Here is a 20,344-nt window from a genome sequence, read left to right on the forward strand (position 1 = left end):
TCCTTTCCGTCCACCTACAAGATTACACAAAGAATCAAAACAAACTCTATCATCACCGTCATAATCAATCATATCGAACAATTTGTTGAAGAAAACAACCTCCTTGCCCGATACATGCACTGTCTTCTTCTTCATAGGAATGTCGACACCTCCTTGGTCGATATTCAACTTGCTGAGAATATTTGAGAATTGACTCATTCGATCTTTTCTACAGATTAAGGACTTTCCTAAACACACACTGTTGAAGAAAAACATGTCATTTCGAGTGGATACCACGGCGGAATCTGAATGATTGGATGAGTGTCGTGACTGGTCTTTATTCTAGTATTAATTCCCAAAATAGAATGTAGTGTGGAAGAGAGCATACACTTTGGATCTGGGTCAGTTAGATGTAAGTAAGTGTAAAACGAACATCAACCGAATTTGGAGGAAATGATGAATGATTATGCATTTGGGATTGAAGAGTCGATTCCACTTTAATTTTTGTGTAACGATAGGGTTTCAGCACAATTAGTGAGAATACTTCAACAAGAACACAGAAACACAAATGGAAACATAGAAAGAGGTCAATATGAATTGGAAGACTGATTAGGTGATACTATTACCGAAGAATAAAAGGCAATGTACACCAAAGAATTCTTTGATCATCCAAGATGTCTGTATCTGAGTTTTTCATTTTAACTCTTCACGGCGACCGACTCATCTACTGTGACCGTATCCTTGTTGTATGTGATTGAGTAATAGTGCGAAGTGAGATGCCAAAAGGTACACCAGAGATCTTCTATCGTACGATGCAATTCTGGGAGGATGTGAATCCGCCTCCAGTTTTCGTAGAAAGGTAGTTTTTACTGTTGAGGAATAGGACTGTGATGGAATTCATTTTCTTCATATTAAACGAAACCGTCTATACTTTGTGTTTTCAACGAAGGTAGTAGTGATTGATATTTGACATTTCCAGAACAATGTGTCTGCAACGTTCTTTTTAGAATTACTTTCAAAGATTGCTGCAGTTCTATCTGTAGGGTAATAGAGACAAAGAATTGAGCCAATAGGAGTACATTGGATCCTTGACTGAAGGTGGAATTCGCAAGAATGCCACGTTGGTTTACGAATTGATGCATGAGATTATGGTTGGAATGAGGAATGGAACTAAAGGATAGGACAGTGGATATGTTGAGAGTACGTCAGCTGAGTTCCTCCATGACTATATCTACACAAAAGCTGAGAACAATCAGATGCAGTTTGTTGTAGGAGCAACGGGTGTCTATGAGGGATAGAATAAGCTGCAAATGATGGCAGGTCAGGAGATGGATATGAAATCGATGGTGGGTGCGATAACCAATAAGAGTGATTTGTATATTACAGTGAAGGAAAATATCCAGTGTGTGTTGAATGCGAATGTAGGATCAGAGAGTGTCTATTATGGTTAGTCTGATCTAATGAACAGTTCAATTGAGGGAAGTCTAGTTGCTCGTAATCAGCTGGATGGCCGTCCTCGTTTTCATATCCATCTCAACAAGAGTGTTACGAGAGACCGTACTGGAGATATGGATCAGTCCACGATGTATGTTGATGATATGAACTATCATCCGTCGGTGGATGTGGAGGCGTTCGAGAAAGAGCATGTGCTTCATCTCACAGGTCCTGAGGGTACTTTTACAGTGATGAATTACCGATCTACACGTCCATTTGTGCCTCCCATTCTGGTGAAGCCCATTGTGGAGCAGCCATCAGAATATCGTCTGGAGGTGATTCTAAAGATTACCACCAACTTCGATCCCTCGCTACGTTGTAGTGATTTGTATGTCTCCTTCCACACACCCCGTATCACATCATCTTGTCGTTGTGAGTTGCCCGAGGATGCGAAGAAACAGACGGCTGAGTACAGTGATACGAAACGTCTTGTGATGTGGCACATTGCCGATGTGCCTGGGCAACAGGATCAGTTCCTTCATGTGATCATCACATTAACAGAACAGTGTGGACCTTTCACCATCAAGTCTATGGGGCCTATTGCTCTGAATTTCACAATTCCGAATATGTCGTTAAGCGGAATGGGTGTGAGTGCTGTGGAAGTCGATCGTCTTACAAGTGATCCTAGTGTGCCAGACGCCAATAAATGGATTAACTATACGGTGCAATCTTCATCGTACATCTGTCGGTTTTAAATGAAGCTTTTTGGCATGTTTGTTCGAAGTGCTTAAGTACATACCAAGTTCTCCCACTTTCATCTGATTCCCGTAATTCTCGTGTAAACCTTATACCATCAATCTAGACTATTCTGTCCTGCAGTAGAAAGTCCATGGAGTAATCTAAAACGTAGACTGAGCGATGTCTGATCACGAAAACGAGAGTTATTCGGAGGAGGAAGAGATTACCGATCTTTCTAACCCTGCCGTTGTGTTGAAATACAAGACAGCTGCTGATATCGTGAATAAGGCACTTCAGGGAGTTCTTGCTCATTGTATTGCTGGAAAGCTGGTTTCGGATATCTGCACATTTGGAGATCTTCTTATTGAGAAGCAGTGTGCCGAAATTTTTAAGAACAAGGATATTGAGAAGGGAATCGCCTTCCCCACCTGCCTTTCGGTGAACGACATGGTGTGCAATTATTCTCCTTTTGCCAACGAGTCGAAGAAATTGGAGGCCGGTGATATTGTGAAGGTGGATCTTGGTTGTCACATTGACGGTTACATTGCTGTGGCTGCCAACACTATCGTTGTTCCTTCTGATTCAATGGATGAGGTCAAGAAAGCAGAGATTGTTGGTTAGGAATGAAAGAGTTACATATAGAATGACTTGATGGCTGCTGCCTACCTCATGGGCGAAGTTTGTCAGCGTATGATTAAGCCTGGCAATAAGAATACCCAAGTGACGGAGGCCTTGAGTAAGATCTGCAAGGCCTATGATGTAAACATGTTGCAGGGTATTCTGATGCATCAAATGAAACGTTTTGTGATTGATGGTAACAAGGTGATCCTCACTTGCAACCATGAGACCGATCGTGTGGATGAATGTACCTTTGAGCCAAACGAGGTGTATCAGGTGGATATTGCTTTGACTAAAGGAGACGGTAAGACACGTGCTGTAGGTACACGTACTACTGTGTTCCGTCGCAATGTGGAGGAGACTTATCTGTTGAAGATGAAAGCTGCTCGTTCGGTGATTTCGGAGATCGATGCTCGTTTCCCGGTGTTCCCCTTCTCAAGCAGGTATGTTCTGAGGAAGGATGTGAGGAATAGAGCTTTGGAGGACAAGACTGCTCGTATGGGTATTATGGAGTGTGTGAATCACAACCTGCTGGAGGAGTATCCTGTGATCTATACCCGTGATGGCTCTGTAGCGGTTCACTACAAGTTTACGGTGTTGCTGGTACCCAATGGAACAGATCGCATTACTGGTAATATGATTGATATGGCAGCTTATCCTTCGGAGAAGAAGTGTGAGGACGAGGAGATTCTCAATGTGATGAAGTATGCTGCAATTCGTAAGAGTCGAAAGAGCAAGAAGAATGCAAAGAAAGCTGCGCAGGCTTAAGATGTCCTTCAAGTGTTTGTTTACAAGAGTTCTTACATATTTCTGAACAAACAGAGAACAACAAATCTAAATGAGGTCGTAGTCTTTGGATTGCAACAAGGTCTCCTACGACATACGCAGACCCTTTATTCACATATAGAGTAGCACCCCTACAACTCATCCTTCCATCTAATTAGTACATATTACTTAGTTGTTCTATTGAGGATCGGATCCTTTCATAGTCTGGTTTCTCTTTGATGTCCAACTTGATACAGTTTACAAAGAGATTCATTTCTGTTGCAGTAACTCGACTCTTGTACTTCTTCCATCTCTCTCGATTCGGTGCAGCATAGTTCTTGAAGACGAGATAATAGGCATCAACACAGCAAATGACATGAGTCACATCGTCAGGACTATTTAATGAAAGGAGTTTCTGGATGAAAGCAAGGAGCAATCTCCTTCGGCACCGACTGACATAACAGATGAAGGATGGATCTTCGGAGTCTAACTGACGGGGGACAAACCCTTGCTTCCATACTTGCTGTAGTAAACTTCCCGTCACCGTCAGCGTAGGAATGATCACATCCTCACAACTCTCCAGAATCTCCTTTGGTGTCATCTGTTGCTTTTCTGCAGATTCCGAAATTAGACCTCTCGATACTCCTATTTCCTGATATCTCCCTCTATCACCTACGTCTCGCCTCAATGGTCATAGCAATCAAATCATCTCCAGAACCCACAAAACAGACACTATCTTCATTCACACGATGAACTGCAACATTTCTATTCATTCAATACTCCCATCATGATTACCCATGACTGTTCTCTGTCACATACAACAGATAATTAATGAAGTGTTCATCATCTAGTGACAACGAAATACGTTGTGTCTTCATTACACCTGCCATATGCTGTTCCATTACCTTACGAATAACATGATCCATGTCGAGATCGGGAAAGCGCTGAGCAACAACAGCAAAGAAACCATGGTTATTGAGATAATAGCTCGTTACTTGAACGTTGCATTTCTGAAGTTCGTTGAGGAGATCCTCATAGTGGAAGGCAAGGATGAATTCAACCATTTCATGATTGTGACCGATACTGATTCGAATTCCATTGTTGTTGTTAAGGACGTCTGCATAGAGAGGACAGGGGATCGAATGAACAGTAAGACTTCCGTTAGGTTTGTATTGGGCTTCAAGAGGGTTGAAGAGGGGACGCGTCAAATCCATCTCATCCGTTCCAACAGAGATACTAGAAAGATGAGGATAAGAACCATTGGAAGATCGTGAAGAGAAGGAGAAGACTGCGGAACTGGCATCAGAAGCGATACCATTTGCGGAGGGACGAGAGAGTCGTAATTCTGGGTACTGGGAAGGTTCAATGTTCAGTGTAGACAGACTCCCATTCGGGTCAACGGAATTCCTCATGTCGGAGACTGCTCCCAGGTCACGATTGCTGATCTCTGAGTCTTCGAAAGTAGTTTGTTTGCGACCTCGCTGTCCAAAGGCGGTGTTTTGGCGAGATGGAGCATTTTGCAATCCTCTAAAGACCTTTGTAGACGAATTCTGTCCTTCCATACCTGAAAGTGTGGAATTATAGGTCTTTTGTACCTGACGATACGAAAGAGAAGAGTCTGGTCTATCCATTCCAGTCCTTGGTTCTAATGCTGCTCCTTGAGACACAGGCATAGCAGATTCTGATTCTGGAGGATAACGAGAAAAAAGAGAACCCTGAGTTACATCCATCATACGTTCCGATCCTGACCCTAGATACGAATTAGGATAGAAAGAATCCAATCCTTGGGCTATGGGCATGGATTCACGTCCATCTGCCATAGACATGGATTCTTGAGATCCGCGATTCCTTCGAAGGTTAATACCAAATCTGCTTGATCCTGACACTTTACCTCCTTGAGAATAAGCAGGTTGGGTATAGAATTCCGAATTTGCTCCCTTGGGACAGAGAGAATGTGAAGAAAACGACATCGAGTCAGGTCCCTCAGCAAATATCGAAGATTCATCGGTATCCTGTAAGGAAAGTTGAGAAGTAGGCCTTCTCGCAAACAAGGATGAAGAATAGGCTTCCGGTTCATCACGAACTAAACTAGTAATGAGTCCTCGCTGAGACTGATTAGAAGATTCAATTGGATTTGTAGACGGCTGTTCGAATCCCAAGGCTGATGAAGAGTTCAAAGTATCATATTTACCAGTAGTATTCCAGGTATATGGTACCCTGTCAACGTTATGAGTCCACTGATCCATGTCATCAGGTGCAAACAGACTACTCCGAGGTTGGGAGGGATGAGATAATAGACTTGAGGAGAAGGAATCCCATCGATTCTCTGGGAATAGCGTTCCAGAATAAGGTGAACCATTCGAATTATCCATCCCTAATCCATTTGTCGGTGGAGGGGAGAAATGATTCATACCTATAACTTCCAAAACATGATCACATATCCCTGCACTCCCAAAATACCACATGGTGTCTGTCTGATAGGAACAAACGGCGATAGCAGTTCTATACTGTCAATCGTCAGTATACTCACTTACCCTTTCGATTCCCTCTTAACAATAGTTTTGATAATCTCTTCATTTTCTCTAGATACATTGGGTATCATTTCCATTCGCACGGTAGGCAACTTGTCTCTTATGAACTGTTTCATAATCAAATCCAACTTGTCATGTTCGTCCGATTCCAACAGATATGGAAATACAATTTCGATGCAAAAACCATTTGAAGTTATGTTCAAGCATTCATAACCCATCCTCCTCAAAAAAGATTCCAGTTCGCGTCTTAATGAACTTGAGATGTACTCAGATGCGCCGAGAATGTCAGTCTGAAATACGTACTTCTGGACAGAGGCAGGTGACTGTACAACATCATAATCAGAGAGCATTCTTTTCTGGATGTCTTCTTTAATCCTTTCAGTATGATGAAAGTACCTATAAGATGAAATCGGTACAGAATTGGAACTGTTTTTGGGCTTTTTTCTTTTTCTCCAATAGGATTTACTGAACTTTCTTTCTGGGATTGTTTGATTCTCATTACAAAAAGGATACTTCACTGTTCTATCGTATCCCATTTAGATGCCTACCCAATTGTGCACCTTTTTCTGAGTATAGAATGGGTACAAGGAGTTTAGAATATAGGCATTCTATTGCTATTCATATTCTAGCACTTAAGTGTGTTTGTAGAGAACTTGCTTAGACTCTAATAGTCTCCTTAAGAGATTCAATCATTCGATCATGATGATGATATGCTCTTTGGATTGAAGATTAATCATTAATGTGTTCCTAATAGGTATATTGATTCAGAGTTCATGTTTAACGAATGTTTGAATCCATTTTTATTATTATGGTGTCTTCAACTGTTGATATTTGAAAGCAAGCTCGTAGACGAGTTTGCTGGATTTGTATGCTAATCTCCTTGGCCATCATTTCGAATTGACCATTGAAGTCTAGGATAATCTCTTTCTCTAAGACAGGTTGCCATTCCGTTTCTTGTATGTAGGAGTTCCATTCGTCTATTCCTTCGGTATTCGTCTTATGCAGCATGAAAGTGCACCATTCCATATAACGTTGTTTGATATATACGACAAAAAAGGAGTGTACTCCAAAAATCTTCCATATTTTTGCATTCCATAAACCATCCATGTAGAAAAGTCCTAAATGGAACCTGAAGCTGTTCAGAACCCTTCTGGAGAAGGTAAGTTTCTTCTTGTGGTTGTTATTATAATATAGAGAAGTTGAGTAAGAATGAACTGAAACGACGTGAGAAGATGAAGAGAAAGGAGGCTGAAAAGGCAGCCAAGGAGGCCGCCAAGGCCGAAAAGGCTGCTGCAAATCCAAAGCCTGAGGCTGCTAAGAAGGAGGATGAGGAGGATGTGGACCCAACCAAATACTTTGAAAACCGTTTGGCTGCAGTAAAGAAGGCTGAAGAATCGGGAAACACGCTCTATCCTCACAAGTTTGCCGTTCAATACTCTCTTCCTGAGTTTATTGAAAAGTATTCATATGCTAAGGATGGAGAGCATCTCGAAAGTGAGGTTTGCACAATTGCTGGTCGCGTCATTCTGAAACGTGCTTCTGGAAAGAAGCTGTTCTTCTACACTCTTCAGGGAGATGGAAAGCAGATCCAGGTGATGGCAAGTGAGGCTTTCTATACCGCTGGACCCGAAGCTTTCCAGATGATTACCGGATCCATCAGACGTGGAGACATCATCGGAATCAAGGGATTCCCAGGCCGTTCGAAGCGTGGAGAGTTCTCCATTTTCCCTCAAGAGATGAAGATTCTGTCTCCTTGTCTTCATATGCTTCCCAAGCCTTTCATTGGCCTGACGAATCCTGAGACTCGCTATCGTAAGCGTTATCTGGATCTTATTATGAATCCTCAAGTGCGTGATAAGTTCATCGTGCGAACCCGCATCATTCAGTAGGAGTGAGAAGTATTCTTAAAGTATAGAGGCATTCGTAAGTATCTGGACAACTTGGGCTTCTTGGAAGTAGAGACACCCATGATGAACATGCAGGCTGGAGGAGCCACTGCTAAACCTTTCATCACTCATCACAATGATTTGAACTTGGATCTCTTTATGCGTATTGCTCCCGAGTTGTATCTGAAGCAACTGGTCATTGGTGGATTGGATCGTGTATATGAGATTGGTCGTCAGTTCCGTAACGAGTCCATTGATCTGACACACAACCCTGAGTTCACTACATGTGAGTTCTACATGGCCTATGCTGATGTGTATGATATTATGACCTTGACTGAGGAGATGATATCGGGTATCGTGAAGGATGTCACTGGAGGATACAAAATCACATACCATCCTCAAGGTCCCGATACCGAAGGAGTGGAGATCGATTTCACTCCTCCATGGAAGCGTTACAGTATGATTGAGGAGCTGGAGAATCAGGGTGGCTTTAAGCTTCCCATGCCTCTGGAATCGCAGGAGTGTTATGATTTCCTGAAGGCGAAGTGCCAGCAGTTGGGAATCGAGTGCACTCCTCCTCTGACAACTCCTCGTCTGCTGGACAAGCTGGTGGAGCATTTTGTGGAGCCCCTGTGTTTGAATCCATCCTTCATTTGCGACCATCCCGCTATCTGTTCGCCTCTGGCTAAGTACCATCGTAGCAAGCCGGGTCTGTGCGAGCGTTTCGAACTGTTTGTGAACTACACTGAGTTGGCCAATGCCTATACTGAACTGAACAATCCTATCGTCCAGCGTGAGCGTTTCATGCAGCAGGCCAAGGATAAGTCGAAGGGAGATGAGGAAGCTCAGTGTTTGGATGAGGACTTCTGTGTGGCTTTGGAGCATGGTTTGCCTCCTACTGGAGGTTGGGGATTGGGTGTGGATCGTTTGGCTATGTTCTTGACAGACAGCAATAACATCAAGGAGGTGCTATTGTTCCCTGCAATGAAACCAATCGATGAAAATAAGGCTGGTGACGAGGAATAAGGGTGCATTGTTTGTTGAACAACATGTTCAGTTATTGTCATTCATCACAATTGATACGAAGGAATCGACACATTTCTATTCCCTTGTCTCTTCATATCATGCGTACAGGTCTGAAGAACTTAGGAAACACCTGTTTTATGAATGCCGCTCTTCAAGTCGGTTTTTTTAATTTAGAACTAACTCTAGTGTCTCCTGCACTGTCCCGAGCTGGTTCAACAATTTGGATCCCTTCCTTCTACACTTTCTTCTACAAGTGAGAGATAACTGGAATAGTAAATCATAGAGAATGAGTTTACGACACTCTTCCGCCAACTAATTTCAGATACTATGTCAGGGAGGAATGCTGTTGTCTCTCCTCATTCTATCAAAAAGGCTCTTTCAAGTCATCACTTGTATATTGCAGATGGTTCGCAGCATGATGCCCATGAGTTTTTCGTAAATCCTGCTGACTTCTCTGACTTTGTAGATGATTTTTATCCAACTCCTGGAAGAGGAGCAAAACAAATTGCTGGATGCAGATGGAAATTGCTTGTCAAAGGGCATTCTTGACGATCATTCTCTTGATCAGGCAATGAAGGAATGGTGGGATCAGTATATCAATCACAATCCGTCTATCCTTACAAATATCTTCTATGGGTCGATGTTGACCACCATTCGTTGTAACAATTGTCATCATGTAAGATAAGTAATTCCTTGTTTATTCAGTAGGAATCGCGAACAATTTCTTCTTTTAACTCTCTTTTCGTCTCAATCCCTCAAGAACGTTTCCAATTTTCTCTAAATGTAGTTATTGAATATTCTGGGGAGCAAGGAATTTGCTCTTATCAAGTGGACTTAGTTATCCATTCAGAATTAACGCTTTGCTCTATTTCCGACATGTTGGGCAAGTACCTCGATACAAATAATCCAAGTTCGTTTGTTTTCTTACTGGGCACTCGAAATGCAGTAACGCGTTCTCTTCAAGTTCTTTTAGGTTACATCTCTTATCTATAGTATTCCTGGTGTGATAAAGATACACCTATCTCCCTTTTACTCTCAACTACCACTCACTCTACTCTCATTGCCTATTATGTCCTTTCAAACGGGTTAGATGATACCTAGGTGCCTATGGCTCCAATGCAGCTGGATCTGAAGAACATCTTCTTTCTAAGTTCTGTTAAGATTCTGGCCACTGTATCATCTAAGATCTGTCTCATCAACGCCTGTCTCCCGCTCCTGGTCATACGGGATCCTGCTGAATCCAATGATGTGTTCCAGAAGCGCATCTACTGTCTACAGGCTCTCATTTATGATGACTCATCCACCAGTCTCTATCATGCCATGGGAAGTGTCGATAGTATTCCTGTCAATATGGACGCACTCCTCGACAATCTATTCTATCGGGCTGGGGAGGCTGTTGCTGAGAGTCAGCCTTTTATGGCTTGTTTCCAACGACAGATGAGCGAGAATGAAATTGCATGGGATGAACTGCTCCGCCGGACTCATAATAAGGGAGAATGGAGCAGGTTCAATACGATCTCCTTCATCTGCAAAGTATCGATCCCCGAGGGAGTGAATTTATCTGACGTATCGACAGTGAATCCCTCTCGCGATAATCTGTTATCGATTCTCCAATGTCGTCTCCAAATCTCCTTATCAATGATTCGTTCTCGTCGCATAATGGATGCCTCCAGACTACAATTGGAGGACTGCTTCTCTTTTACCTCTACTGTGGACAATCTGGATATGTGTACTGCATGTGGAAAGAAAACGTCCTATTTGATGCAGCAGTGTTTCCCCAAATTGCCACCTATTTTGGTGATTGTATTGAAACGGTTTTCGTATACTCCATCAACTGGTGTGCATCGGTTCTGTCATAGTAGTTCGAAGATTACAACAATGATTGAATTTCCTTTAGAGGGATTGGATTTGCATTCGGTTGTGTGTGGAGAGAGTAATTGTGTGTATGATTTATGTTGCGTTTGTAACCATTCTGGAACTGCTGAGTTTGGTCATTATTATGCGTATTGTCGAGAGGGTGATCGATGGTATGAGTATAATGATGAAATGGTCCATGAAATACCTAAAGAGGTCATTCGAAGTGCGAATGCCTATTTGTTGTTTTATCGGAGGCGAGAGAGTAGTGATACTAATGGAATTGGGAATAAGAATGATCAACAAGAAGGGAATTGTCCTATGAATATTGGGATGGATGTTTCGAAACCTACCAAACCAGAAAAAGTTTGTGAGAATCAACTGAGTCCCGAACTGATGGATGATTCTGAAGAGGAGTGTGTAGTAATGTCAACGAATGAGTTGAATACAACATCTACAATGAAAAACTTAGAAATGGATCAACAAGTTCAGCACAAACCTTGGCGACGATATTTTCTCTTCTTCATATCCTCTTGTATACTTCTCTTGCTTCTTCTAGTTGTACTGTACTTTTAACAAACATGTTTCCTCTACAAAGCAGTTCCACGTTCCAAATTCGCACGAATATCCGTAGTATACCGATCAAAATACCGGTCAAGTTTGCGATTGTATACACGATTCCGTTCATTGATATAATCCACTTTATGCTGGAGATGACTAGATGTTATTCCTCCCATACAATCTTACTATGTACGACGTTTGCTAAACGATTTATTCTTCTCGTCTATCATCTTTTGGTCTTCAACAACCCGATTAATTGCTTCCTCTGACAAACGCACATTCACACCCATTTCATCTGTCGGGTCACGATTTTCATCAGAAGCAGCAACCGACTCTGGCGTCGTCGGGAGATTCTTTAGTCGCTTCTCATACCCACGATAGATGGCATCCTACTTGTTATGAACCTACTACTTTTGTACCTCTCCAAAAACGTTCCATCCATAACTACGAATACGATTCTCCTCCTTTTGCTTTCGTTTTTCGTAGAGCTTCTCTGCCTTATCGGCACTTTCTACCATATATCTACACTTAATCCCAGTATAATAAGACTACGAATTCTTTTCGGTGATTCCTTTTCGTTTCAACTCTCCTTGTTCTTTCCGTTTTGAAGCTGCCCATTCGGCTCTCTCTTCTCGGTCCACATATCTAAAAGAGTTAGAATAACCAGAAACGCCTACGAATCGCTCTTCAATCGTTTTGCTTCCATTTCTACTGCTTTATTATTATATCGTGAAACTAAAAGATGAAGAATATCAAAAGGCCATTACCTTTCGAAAACTTCTCTTTCAACTTCTTCAAGTCTTCAAGTCTCTTCTTCTTTGTCATATCCTCATTATCGACAACTTCTTTTGGAGTTGAAACCTTCGGTTCCTCCATACTCATTAGATTTAAAAAACAACATAGTAGAAACCAGAACTACGGAATTCCAGAAAAAATGTCTCTTTTGTGGAGACAAAATCATTAGTTCTTTGGGAAATCAGCTATATAGGTTGATAAGTCATACGAAGAAGAGTAGATGTCTGTTGCATTAGAAGATTTTTGTCTTATTGTTGCCATTGCTGATGCTGAATTCAATCAGACTCCAAATGTTGAAGGGGAGATGACGAGAATTCTGACTCAATTGAAGAAGAACGAAGAGGCACTGAAGCGGATTAATCAAACAATCCTCGTCTCGGCAATCTATTCGTCGCAGCAAAAGGAGATTAAAGAACAGTGCAAAGAATTAGTTCGTAATGGAATGTTAAATGAATGAGGAACAGAAATGTACCACCAGTCGATGAAGAATCATGTTCGGATGGAGCGCATCAGTGAGCATCCAGCAGTTGACAATTCCGATCCAGCAGCTATTCAGCACCTCCTCCAACTGTATCAAGAAATTGGAACCCATTTTAATGAAACGAGAGAAATTATCCACACTCTTTGTGAACGGATCTGTGGGTTTATTTTACGTCCATCCTGCATTGAAACTGGGAAAAGTGATATCGAGTTGATAGATGTGAGAGATAGAGGTAGGAAACCCTGTGATCCAATATAGTGGTCTACAACAACGCCTTTCTCAAGGTATTATTCATGGGAAATTAATCACAATAGTACTCCTTCAGTTAATTCGAGAAGAAACGGAACGAGAAAACCAAACGACAGATCGAAACGATCTTTGGGTACTTATATGGCAGATAACGATTGAAGCAATCATTCTGTATTCCAATTTGCCTCAAGAAGCTCCTCAGAATGAAGCTCACTTAATCACAGTACTACAGCAATCGATTCAACAGCTTAAACGATCCTATCCATCTCAGTTTGATCGTATCATTGAAGAGGAAGGATTCGTTGCTGCGTTGCGTGACCTTGTATACAAGTATGATACTAGGGATGCATTTATCAAAACAAAACTAACAATCGTTCTGCGGATGGTGGAATAGGCTGTTTGTTGAAACGGTATGAAATGAAACAAAAGTTAGGCCTTCGCGAATAGAAGCGTAATATTCATCTTATTGAATCATGACATCAAACTGGTAGAAGCAGAATACAAAAGCAGTTCATCTCACTATCATTACATGAATCTCTTACCCAACAGCATAATCCCAAAATAGACATTTCAGTACTGAGTTTCACATATAATAACTGATTCTACTAGTTTCTATTCTTTATCACTCTTTATTCCCGTGGGAGATCGATTGGGACCGAAATCCGGTTGTGTGCGAAGAATGGTTAGAATTGCCTATGTTATATGTTGTAATCCGTTTGCTATTTTGGATCCCTGCAGTTGCGTTGCTTTTGCACTCGGATAAAGACTACTACGCATATCACACAAAAGCAACATTTGGGCTTCAATATGGGAATCAGTGTACATCGTTCTTTTGTCTACATAATGGATAGCATTTACAGGTATTGCGGTACCAGTTGAACCATTGTATGCATGTGGAGATATCACAAGTAACCTCACAAATGCAGTTGCAATTATCATCAAGAATATAACGAATGAGGAATGTCATGTAGCAAAACAAGTGGATAATGTATGTATTTTGGTTGTCATTGACAATAGGTTGAGCAATTGGGAGCAATCGGAGTTGTTGTGATGAATGCTGCTACTTATTCTCTCTATGATGACTATTATGAGGTTGATGATCCAAAAAGCAACGAATTTAATGTATGAACGTTTGAATGAATTGATTCTAGATTTCTATTCCAGTTGTTGGAACTACTTATAGTATTGGCCTTCAGATTATCGAGAAGGTCAAACAGAACTCTTCGGCACTGATAACAATCAGTAGCGAATATGAGTGTATGAGTCTTAAAGTGTTGCAATGTAGATGTCTCAATGTCCTTCTGGCAGATGGTTTTAATGTTTATTGTGGTACAAATTAGCAGTAATATCTGATTTTTAGCTGATAGCTCTTTTATGGGGCAGCTATTGGTTGATGATTCTACTTTCGCGCGCATCGGAATATGTGAAGAAGTATCGTCGTTCTCACTATGTTAAGCAAATCAAAAGCACGAAATTCAAGCAGTAGGAACTGATGAGGGAGTTAAGGGTAGAAAGAATGCGGATATTGAGAATCGACCCATATGTTCTGTCTGTCTCTCAGAGTTTGAGAACGGTGAAATGATCAAGACGCTTCGTTGTGGTCATACTTTCCATACAGAGTGTATCGACCCCTGGCTAATCAATGAGCGTGCTCTCTGTCCTGTGTGTCGTCAAGGCATTTATCAAGTGGAAGATTGGGTAGGTGTGATGATAAGAATGAAGTGAAGAATCTTCTAGAAGAGAGTCAGAGTCGCGATATTGATATCCTACTAACACGAATTGGTAAGAGAAAATGGGTTAGAATAACGAGTAGAGAGAAATAGTTCGTGGACACTGGATAACATATTTCGTTGTATCCTCTGTGTAGCAATTGTTTTATCTCCATTTATCACCATATCTTCTGCTTAATTTTGACTTATTCGATTGGTATCGGTTCATTGCTGATTCACCAATCCGTCACTCAATTATCTTACTACATTCTATTCACGATTACATTTGCATTTCCTTGGTTTTTTTGTACACTAGTCGTTTTATGATTGTGTTTCTTGAATCATGTGTTTGAGCATAACAGTTTAGTTTTCATTCCATGAATTCTTATGGAGAACCATGCAATATTTTATGAAGATGGATTTACCACATGGTATTCATATGTCTGAGACAGAATTAGAGTTTGATGGAAAGATATACAGAAGGTGAGATGTGATGAGGCATTGACACCCAGATACTCTTCAGTCCAATCAACAGAAGAATCCTATTTTGACTTTTCTATGCAGTGGAAGGACGAAGTTGTCCTAGATGATGGGGATCATTGACAGATCGACATAGCGTATCACGACTATCAGGCACTGGATGCAAAAGAGAAGGATTATCTAATTCAAATCAAGGGGATGTAAGGTCAGTCGTACTCATTGAGATGAAGAGAACAACGGTCTTCAGGTGTTCGAATCATCACAGAACCATGTAGAGAAGTCGATGTTATGGATTTTGTGTTTGATGATCCTGATGTGATTGCAATGACAATTCTCGTAGGTTTGGGTGCATGGGTTGATTCTAGCAGTTTATGCGTTCTCTCTTGGTTTTAGTAGCATCAGGAATTCTATCCAGCCATTTTGAACTGTCTCGGCTCTTTTGGGTTATTCGCGGAGATGAAATGTTCCTCCGTGTTCTTCCTGTCATTCCGTCAACAAATCCAATTATTCCACCTGATGAACGCTTATGGAACTGGCAACCTAGTGAGAGTGATGGCGTGTATGTTGCTGGAGTGATTCTCAAACGCTTTGTAAAGGTCCTTTTAGCGCTGCTTGAGAAAACAAGTGTGTATCCTGGTTTCTTGGATTTGACATTGACTTTGGCTTCCAATTATGTCCATTCTCTCTTTCCTGAAGCTGATTCCCTATTATGTTCCTATCAACATCCTGTACTGACTGGAGTTCTTAATATTGCTTATGCAATGACCTATCCGATTCCTGCAATTCGATTATCGTTGAATAAGACAATCCAGGTGATGAATTACCTACTACCACCTTCAATGAGGATGGACGAAGTTGAAGACCCCGAGAAGCCAGAAGTAGAATTTGATTCAATCCAACCCTTTTTATCACCGTATAGAAGGTATCGAAGTGAGTTGGATATGGATGACGAATGGGAGCTATTGATAGGAAATCAGTTAGAGAAGTATCTTCAAGTGATCATCCCTCGGTTGCTGAGAGGTTATCGATGTGAAGAGAGAGTCACTCAAAAAACGGAACAAGAATCATTAGAAGAGGAGCGAGGAAAGAAAGTATCACTAATCAAGATTGATAACGAAACGGAATCAATGACAGAAACATCGAGGTCAATCCTTCAGACTGATCAAACTAACCGTCTCATGCATCTTACTGGCAACATCATTGCCATCATCACCTATAATGAATATGTTGTACGCTCAATGGAAACAGAACGAGAAGCAGATAAAGCTGCATATCCCATTCTTCAGTGGAATGTTGATGACATCCTCCAAGAATCCTTTTCAGAAAAGGATATTCAACAATTGATGGATATACTTAACTGGGTTTCCAAGAAAGAGGAAGCTCGCAAACAAGCCATCATATCTATAGAGTGTTTAGTAGTTGTTGCAGATACCTTTTTGCATATTATCTCAACCAATTCATCTGATCAACGTCTTCTTGAGGTCTACGGATTCTTCACATCCATTCGAAGTCTTCCTAATCTTATTCCCTGTTTGTGGTCTATGCGAGAAGGAGAGATCCTTTCCATTTTTCAACAGTACAATTCCTATCCCTTACTAAGTCAAATCGCTCAACTTATTTTTAATAAAGTCCCTAACAAGCTAACAACAAGTTTAATGAGTCAATTTATTCCTCCTCATCCTGTTGCAAGTGCTCTTCTTGACGATATACCCCTTCTCAAACTCATAATCAATCATCCAGCATGTTCACTTCTAGACTTAGAACAGATTATCGATCTCTATAGTTGGAATGGGAAGGATCTCACCATTTTCGCCCCTGTTTTGTTGAATCATGTTGAGGCAATTCATATTCGATATCAATTGGCAATTAGTAGTGTTGTGCACGAAGCAGCTTGTCTTGTACGACTTCTTTCGCTTCCTGGAGCCATGACACCCATGCTCAGTACGATTGCCTTCTACGAATCTCTTGCCCAGTTGGTCCAGGAATCGGTTCACCAGAAAGAGCCTATAGGCGACTTATCCGAAGTGCTCTCGCAGAGTCTTGCTTTCTTCCAAAAGGAGCAGAAAAAGCATCCTGAACATCAGATCGTATTAGTAAGCATCGTAGTCATAGAGAAATGGATTGAGTGATAGAATCGTAGATTGAAGAATAGTATAAAGGACACCGTAACACGATATTTGCAGACACACAGTGATGTGGAATCGGTAGAAATGTTAATGAGACTGTGTTGATATGTTTGTTACAGAATTCTTATCTTGCCTCCCTTTTTGGCAGATGCGAATTGAATGTTTGTACACAACTCGGAAGACACAAAAGAACAAACGATGGCAAGATGGAATCCTGCAACTGAGTTCCGTATCTAAATTTTGCCTTATTGAATTGTAGAACATGAAGTCATTCCAACTGTTGAGTCAGGAGGATGAAATGTTGACTTCGGGATCATTACGAAAAGAGATCTTTCAATGTATTGAGGAAAATGAAGAAAGTTATGAATTTGAAAACCGGGAGTATTTGATTATGGTTGAAAGGGAAAGTCTTTCAATGCCGGATAAAACTTCTCCAAATATTCAAAATAGAGTTACCAATCCCAGTGAATTAATTCAACCACGAGGAAGGAAAGAAATGGATGAAGTGGACTTAATGAGCCTTGTTCAACCAAAGAAACTCAATAGAGACATTCAAATGAATGATGTTGATAGTTTATTGGAATGTATGGCCTTTAAGAAGGTTGCGCTAGATACTTCGTTGGAAACCAAGAATACTATGGATTCGATTCGTTCCAATAATTCTGTATTGCACAACCTTTCTCTACGATCCAACAAGTCGTTAGAGAGAGAACAAACGCAATCATCCTTATCTGATTCTGTACTCGTTGCTGGAATATCAAAAGATTTCTCTCCTTCTATCCCTTTTCAGGGTTTATCTTCTGGAGGCTCCTCGTCTTCAAACCATTTGTTATCTCTAAATCCTTCTGTCCGTTCTCTGTGTACCACGCTTCCAACTTTCGAAGATATTCAATCAAAGAATCTTTCCTTTTTCACCCAGAGTCTTTCTCTCCAGTCTTTCTCTTCAGTTCAACAGTACGAAGCCTATCAGACAGCAGCAATGAATTCACTCATTCGTCACACCATCTATCAGGCATTAGCGCAGTGATCGTTACAATCACATGACGAATGTAGATTATACCAACATAGCAAGATAAAGAATCTCAATACCAGTATTCCGAAATCCGTATCATTTCCCAAAATGATAGGCATTTCCATCTGGGAGGATTGTACCTTGCGCATCAAGAACGAAGGAAACAAGACTTCATCTCGATATTATCTTATTGTACCAGGTCTTAGTAGAAGAAAGGATGAAGGTGATGAGAGTTTCTTCAACCACCTTCTCATTGTAACTGGTTCTACACCCTCCTTCCTTCAAGTCCTATGGCATGGCTGTACTTCGTCTGACCTCATCGAAGTGAAACCTTGGAGTATAGATACGATGAAATCCCAGACATTGACAATAAGGTCATTTGAGAAGCGGACGTTGATTGACGTAGGGTCAATTGACATGGAAATTCGGTGTCTTGAAGCCCTCCCTCAACTCCAGCATCATCATCTAGCTTCTGCTCTTCTTCAACCAGTCTCGTTCACTCGATATCAATATCCATTCGCATCTGTTGTTCTAATGACAGCTCGAGAACGACTTCAGTCACTATTCGCTTTCAATGAAGACCAACAGAGTGTAGTAGATTCTGTTCTTCATTTCTTTGATGAGGCACAATCTTCAGCGCCTCTGCAGCTTATTCAAGGTGTCTTTGGAAGTGGAAAAAGTCTTCTCATCGCTTCCCTTCTTATTCTTATTCATTCATTGCAGCAGGCACGACGAGTTGTATTGGAAGGTGATGAAACACCTGATCTACTTGGTCTTTCAGAGGACTCTGTGGTTGTAGAATCTTTACGTTTGCAGGAACTTCCTATTCCTTCCCTCTCAGTGCTCTTTTGCTCTCATACAAATGTGGCTGTAGATCGAGTGTGTCTATTACTTCAGCAGTATGGATTGAGGCAGTTTCGTCGTGCAGGTAACTTGCGACGTATTCATCCAGCCATTCGTCCGATGTACAATATGCAAGAAACCACGATTGTATGTTCGACAATTTGTGGGTTGCCTACTGATGGTACTCACACAGTTGTAATTGTAGACGAAGCTTCTCAAGTTTACGAGCATTACGCTCTTCTTCCCGTCCTAGTAGCGAATCCACAGCTACTATTGCTTGTTGGAGATCCCAATCAGTTACCACCTGTTCCTATAGGTTCGTTTGAGGTGTGAATATTACTAATAGAACATATACCTCAACTCTCCCAGTCCCTTTTTCAACGTCTTCTTCCTATCTACTCTGTTCAGCTCCTTCGCACTCAGTACCGTTGTCATCCTTCAATCGCTGACCTGGCTTCCAAGCTATTCTATGACTCTCGTCTCCTCAATGCATCTGTCACAGCTTCGCGACCCAAACCACTTCCCAACTATCCACGGATTCTCTTCATTGATATAACCTCTCCGGAAAGGGCTCAAGGAGGTAGAAATTAGTTTGCATGTGAAGAGATAGATTCGTTTGTGAATCCGAGTGAAGTGACTGTCATCCAGCGTCTAGTGAATGAGGTGACATCTACTAATATCTCCATTGGAGTGATCTCATTATATTTGGCACAGTGTCATATGCTGACTCGCTGCATCAACAACCCTCAAGTACAAATATCAACGGTGGATGCTTTTCAAGGAAGTGAGAAGGATATAATAATTCTTTCCACCGTTCGATCACGATCTATTGGGTTTACAGCAGACCCAAAACGATTAAATGTAGCAATAACGCGTGCGCGGGGTCAATTGTTGATCTTAGGAAACCGATTGTTACTAGAATCTAATTCATTATGGAAGCAAGTACTAAGGTATGTAGATGAACAAATGTGATATGTTTGTTAGTAATGATAGAACTATCCTCTGGAATAGTCATTCAGATAATAACTAGATAAGAATAGGTGAAAAAAGCTAAACAACAAGAAACACAGGGGACACAAGAGGACTAATCTACTTCCAACTATTCACCCAACATTTCATGAATCGAATTATCACATCTTATACATTAATGTGAACAAAGTAAAACAAACTTTCTAACACTAAAGACAGTGCAGTAAACAGGGTGACGAACAACCGCTAAATCTGTGACAAAAATATGGTATAATTTTGGTGTTCATA

General features: G+C 41.1%; 9 protein-coding genes across 9 annotated transcripts; 7 read left to right on the forward strand and 2 right to left on the reverse strand.

Annotated features, from left to right (window-relative positions):
- JH06_5198 (hypothetical protein) lies at positions 1-255 on the reverse strand (the record flags this gene model as incomplete). Its single annotated transcript, XM_014671143.1, has 2 exons — positions 1-208; positions 236-255. Coding segments are annotated over 2 exons (228 nt in total), but the record flags the coding sequence as incomplete, so codon positions are not given.
- Positions 256-653: 398 nt separating this feature from the next.
- JH06_5197 (clathrin adaptor complexes medium subunit family protein) lies at positions 654-2,168 on the forward strand (the record flags this gene model as incomplete). Its single annotated transcript, XM_014671144.1, is given in 8 exon segments — positions 654-729; positions 745-830; positions 863-928; positions 959-1,018; positions 1,053-1,130; positions 1,161-1,247; positions 1,278-1,400; positions 1,431-2,168. 8 exon segments carry the CDS (start codon positions 654-656, stop codon positions 2,166-2,168), a joined length of 1,314 nt encoding a protein of 437 aa, XP_014526630.1.
- A 163-nt stretch (positions 2,169-2,331) lies between these two features.
- On the forward strand, positions 2,332-3,537 carry JH06_5196 (hypothetical protein; the record flags this gene model as incomplete). The annotated part of the gene is made up of 2 exons (XM_014671145.1): positions 2,332-2,763; positions 2,794-3,537. The coding sequence occupies 2 exons, from the start codon at positions 2,332-2,334 to the stop codon at positions 3,535-3,537; spliced, it is 1,176 nt and encodes a 391-aa protein (XP_014526631.1).
- A 3,650-nt stretch (positions 3,538-7,187) lies between these two features.
- Positions 7,188-8,977, forward strand: JH06_3436 (lysine-tRNA ligase; the record flags this gene model as incomplete). The annotated part of the gene is made up of 3 exons (XM_014671146.1): positions 7,188-7,224; positions 7,260-7,950; positions 7,981-8,977. The coding sequence occupies 3 exons, from the start codon at positions 7,188-7,190 to the stop codon at positions 8,975-8,977; spliced, it is 1,725 nt and encodes a 574-aa protein (XP_014526632.1).
- A 1,107-nt stretch (positions 8,978-10,084) lies between these two features.
- Positions 10,085-11,407, forward strand: JH06_3437 (ubiquitin carboxyl-terminal hydrolase; the record flags this gene model as incomplete). Its single annotated transcript, XM_014671147.1, has 1 exon — positions 10,085-11,407. The coding sequence occupies one exon, from the start codon at positions 10,085-10,087 to the stop codon at positions 11,405-11,407; it is 1,323 nt and encodes a 440-aa protein (XP_014526633.1).
- A 14-nt stretch (positions 11,408-11,421) lies between these two features.
- Positions 11,422-12,274, reverse strand: JH06_3438 (hypothetical protein; the record flags this gene model as incomplete). The annotated part of the gene is made up of 6 exons (XM_014671148.1): positions 11,422-11,548; positions 11,579-11,781; positions 11,812-11,914; positions 11,945-12,037; positions 12,070-12,127; positions 12,160-12,274. 6 exons carry the CDS (start codon positions 12,272-12,274, stop codon positions 11,422-11,424), a joined length of 699 nt encoding a protein of 232 aa, XP_014526634.1.
- Positions 12,275-13,612: 1,338 nt separating this feature from the next.
- On the forward strand, positions 13,613-14,825 carry JH06_3439 (E3 ubiquitin-protein ligase; the record flags this gene model as incomplete). The annotated part of the gene is made up of 9 exons (XM_014671149.1): positions 13,613-13,736; positions 13,769-13,905; positions 13,935-14,039; positions 14,069-14,174; positions 14,203-14,246; positions 14,278-14,399; positions 14,429-14,603; positions 14,633-14,699; positions 14,731-14,825. 9 exons carry the CDS (start codon positions 13,613-13,615, stop codon positions 14,823-14,825), a joined length of 975 nt encoding a protein of 324 aa, XP_014526635.1.
- A 359-nt stretch (positions 14,826-15,184) lies between these two features.
- On the forward strand, positions 15,185-18,259 carry JH06_3440 (hypothetical protein; the record flags this gene model as incomplete). Its single annotated transcript, XM_014671150.1, has 8 exons — positions 15,185-15,202; positions 15,233-15,306; positions 15,337-15,442; positions 15,472-17,208; positions 17,239-17,296; positions 17,328-17,461; positions 17,492-17,613; positions 17,641-18,259. 8 exons carry the CDS (start codon positions 15,185-15,187, stop codon positions 18,257-18,259), a joined length of 2,868 nt encoding a protein of 955 aa, XP_014526636.1.
- Positions 18,260-18,661: 402 nt separating this feature from the next.
- Positions 18,662-20,059, forward strand: JH06_3441 (hypothetical protein; the record flags this gene model as incomplete). Its single annotated transcript, XM_014671151.1, has 3 exons — positions 18,662-19,403; positions 19,434-19,667; positions 19,698-20,059. The coding sequence occupies 3 exons, from the start codon at positions 18,662-18,664 to the stop codon at positions 20,057-20,059; spliced, it is 1,338 nt and encodes a 445-aa protein (XP_014526637.1).
- Positions 20,060-20,344: the final 285 nt, after the last annotated feature.

The sequence above is a fragment of the Blastocystis sp. subtype 4 genome (genome assembly GCF_000743755.1).
Source record: "Blastocystis sp. subtype 4 strain WR1 chromosome Unknown seqid_0189, whole genome shotgun sequence".
Lineage (NCBI taxonomy): Eukaryota > Bigyra > Opalinata > Blastocystidae > Blastocystis > Blastocystis sp. subtype 4.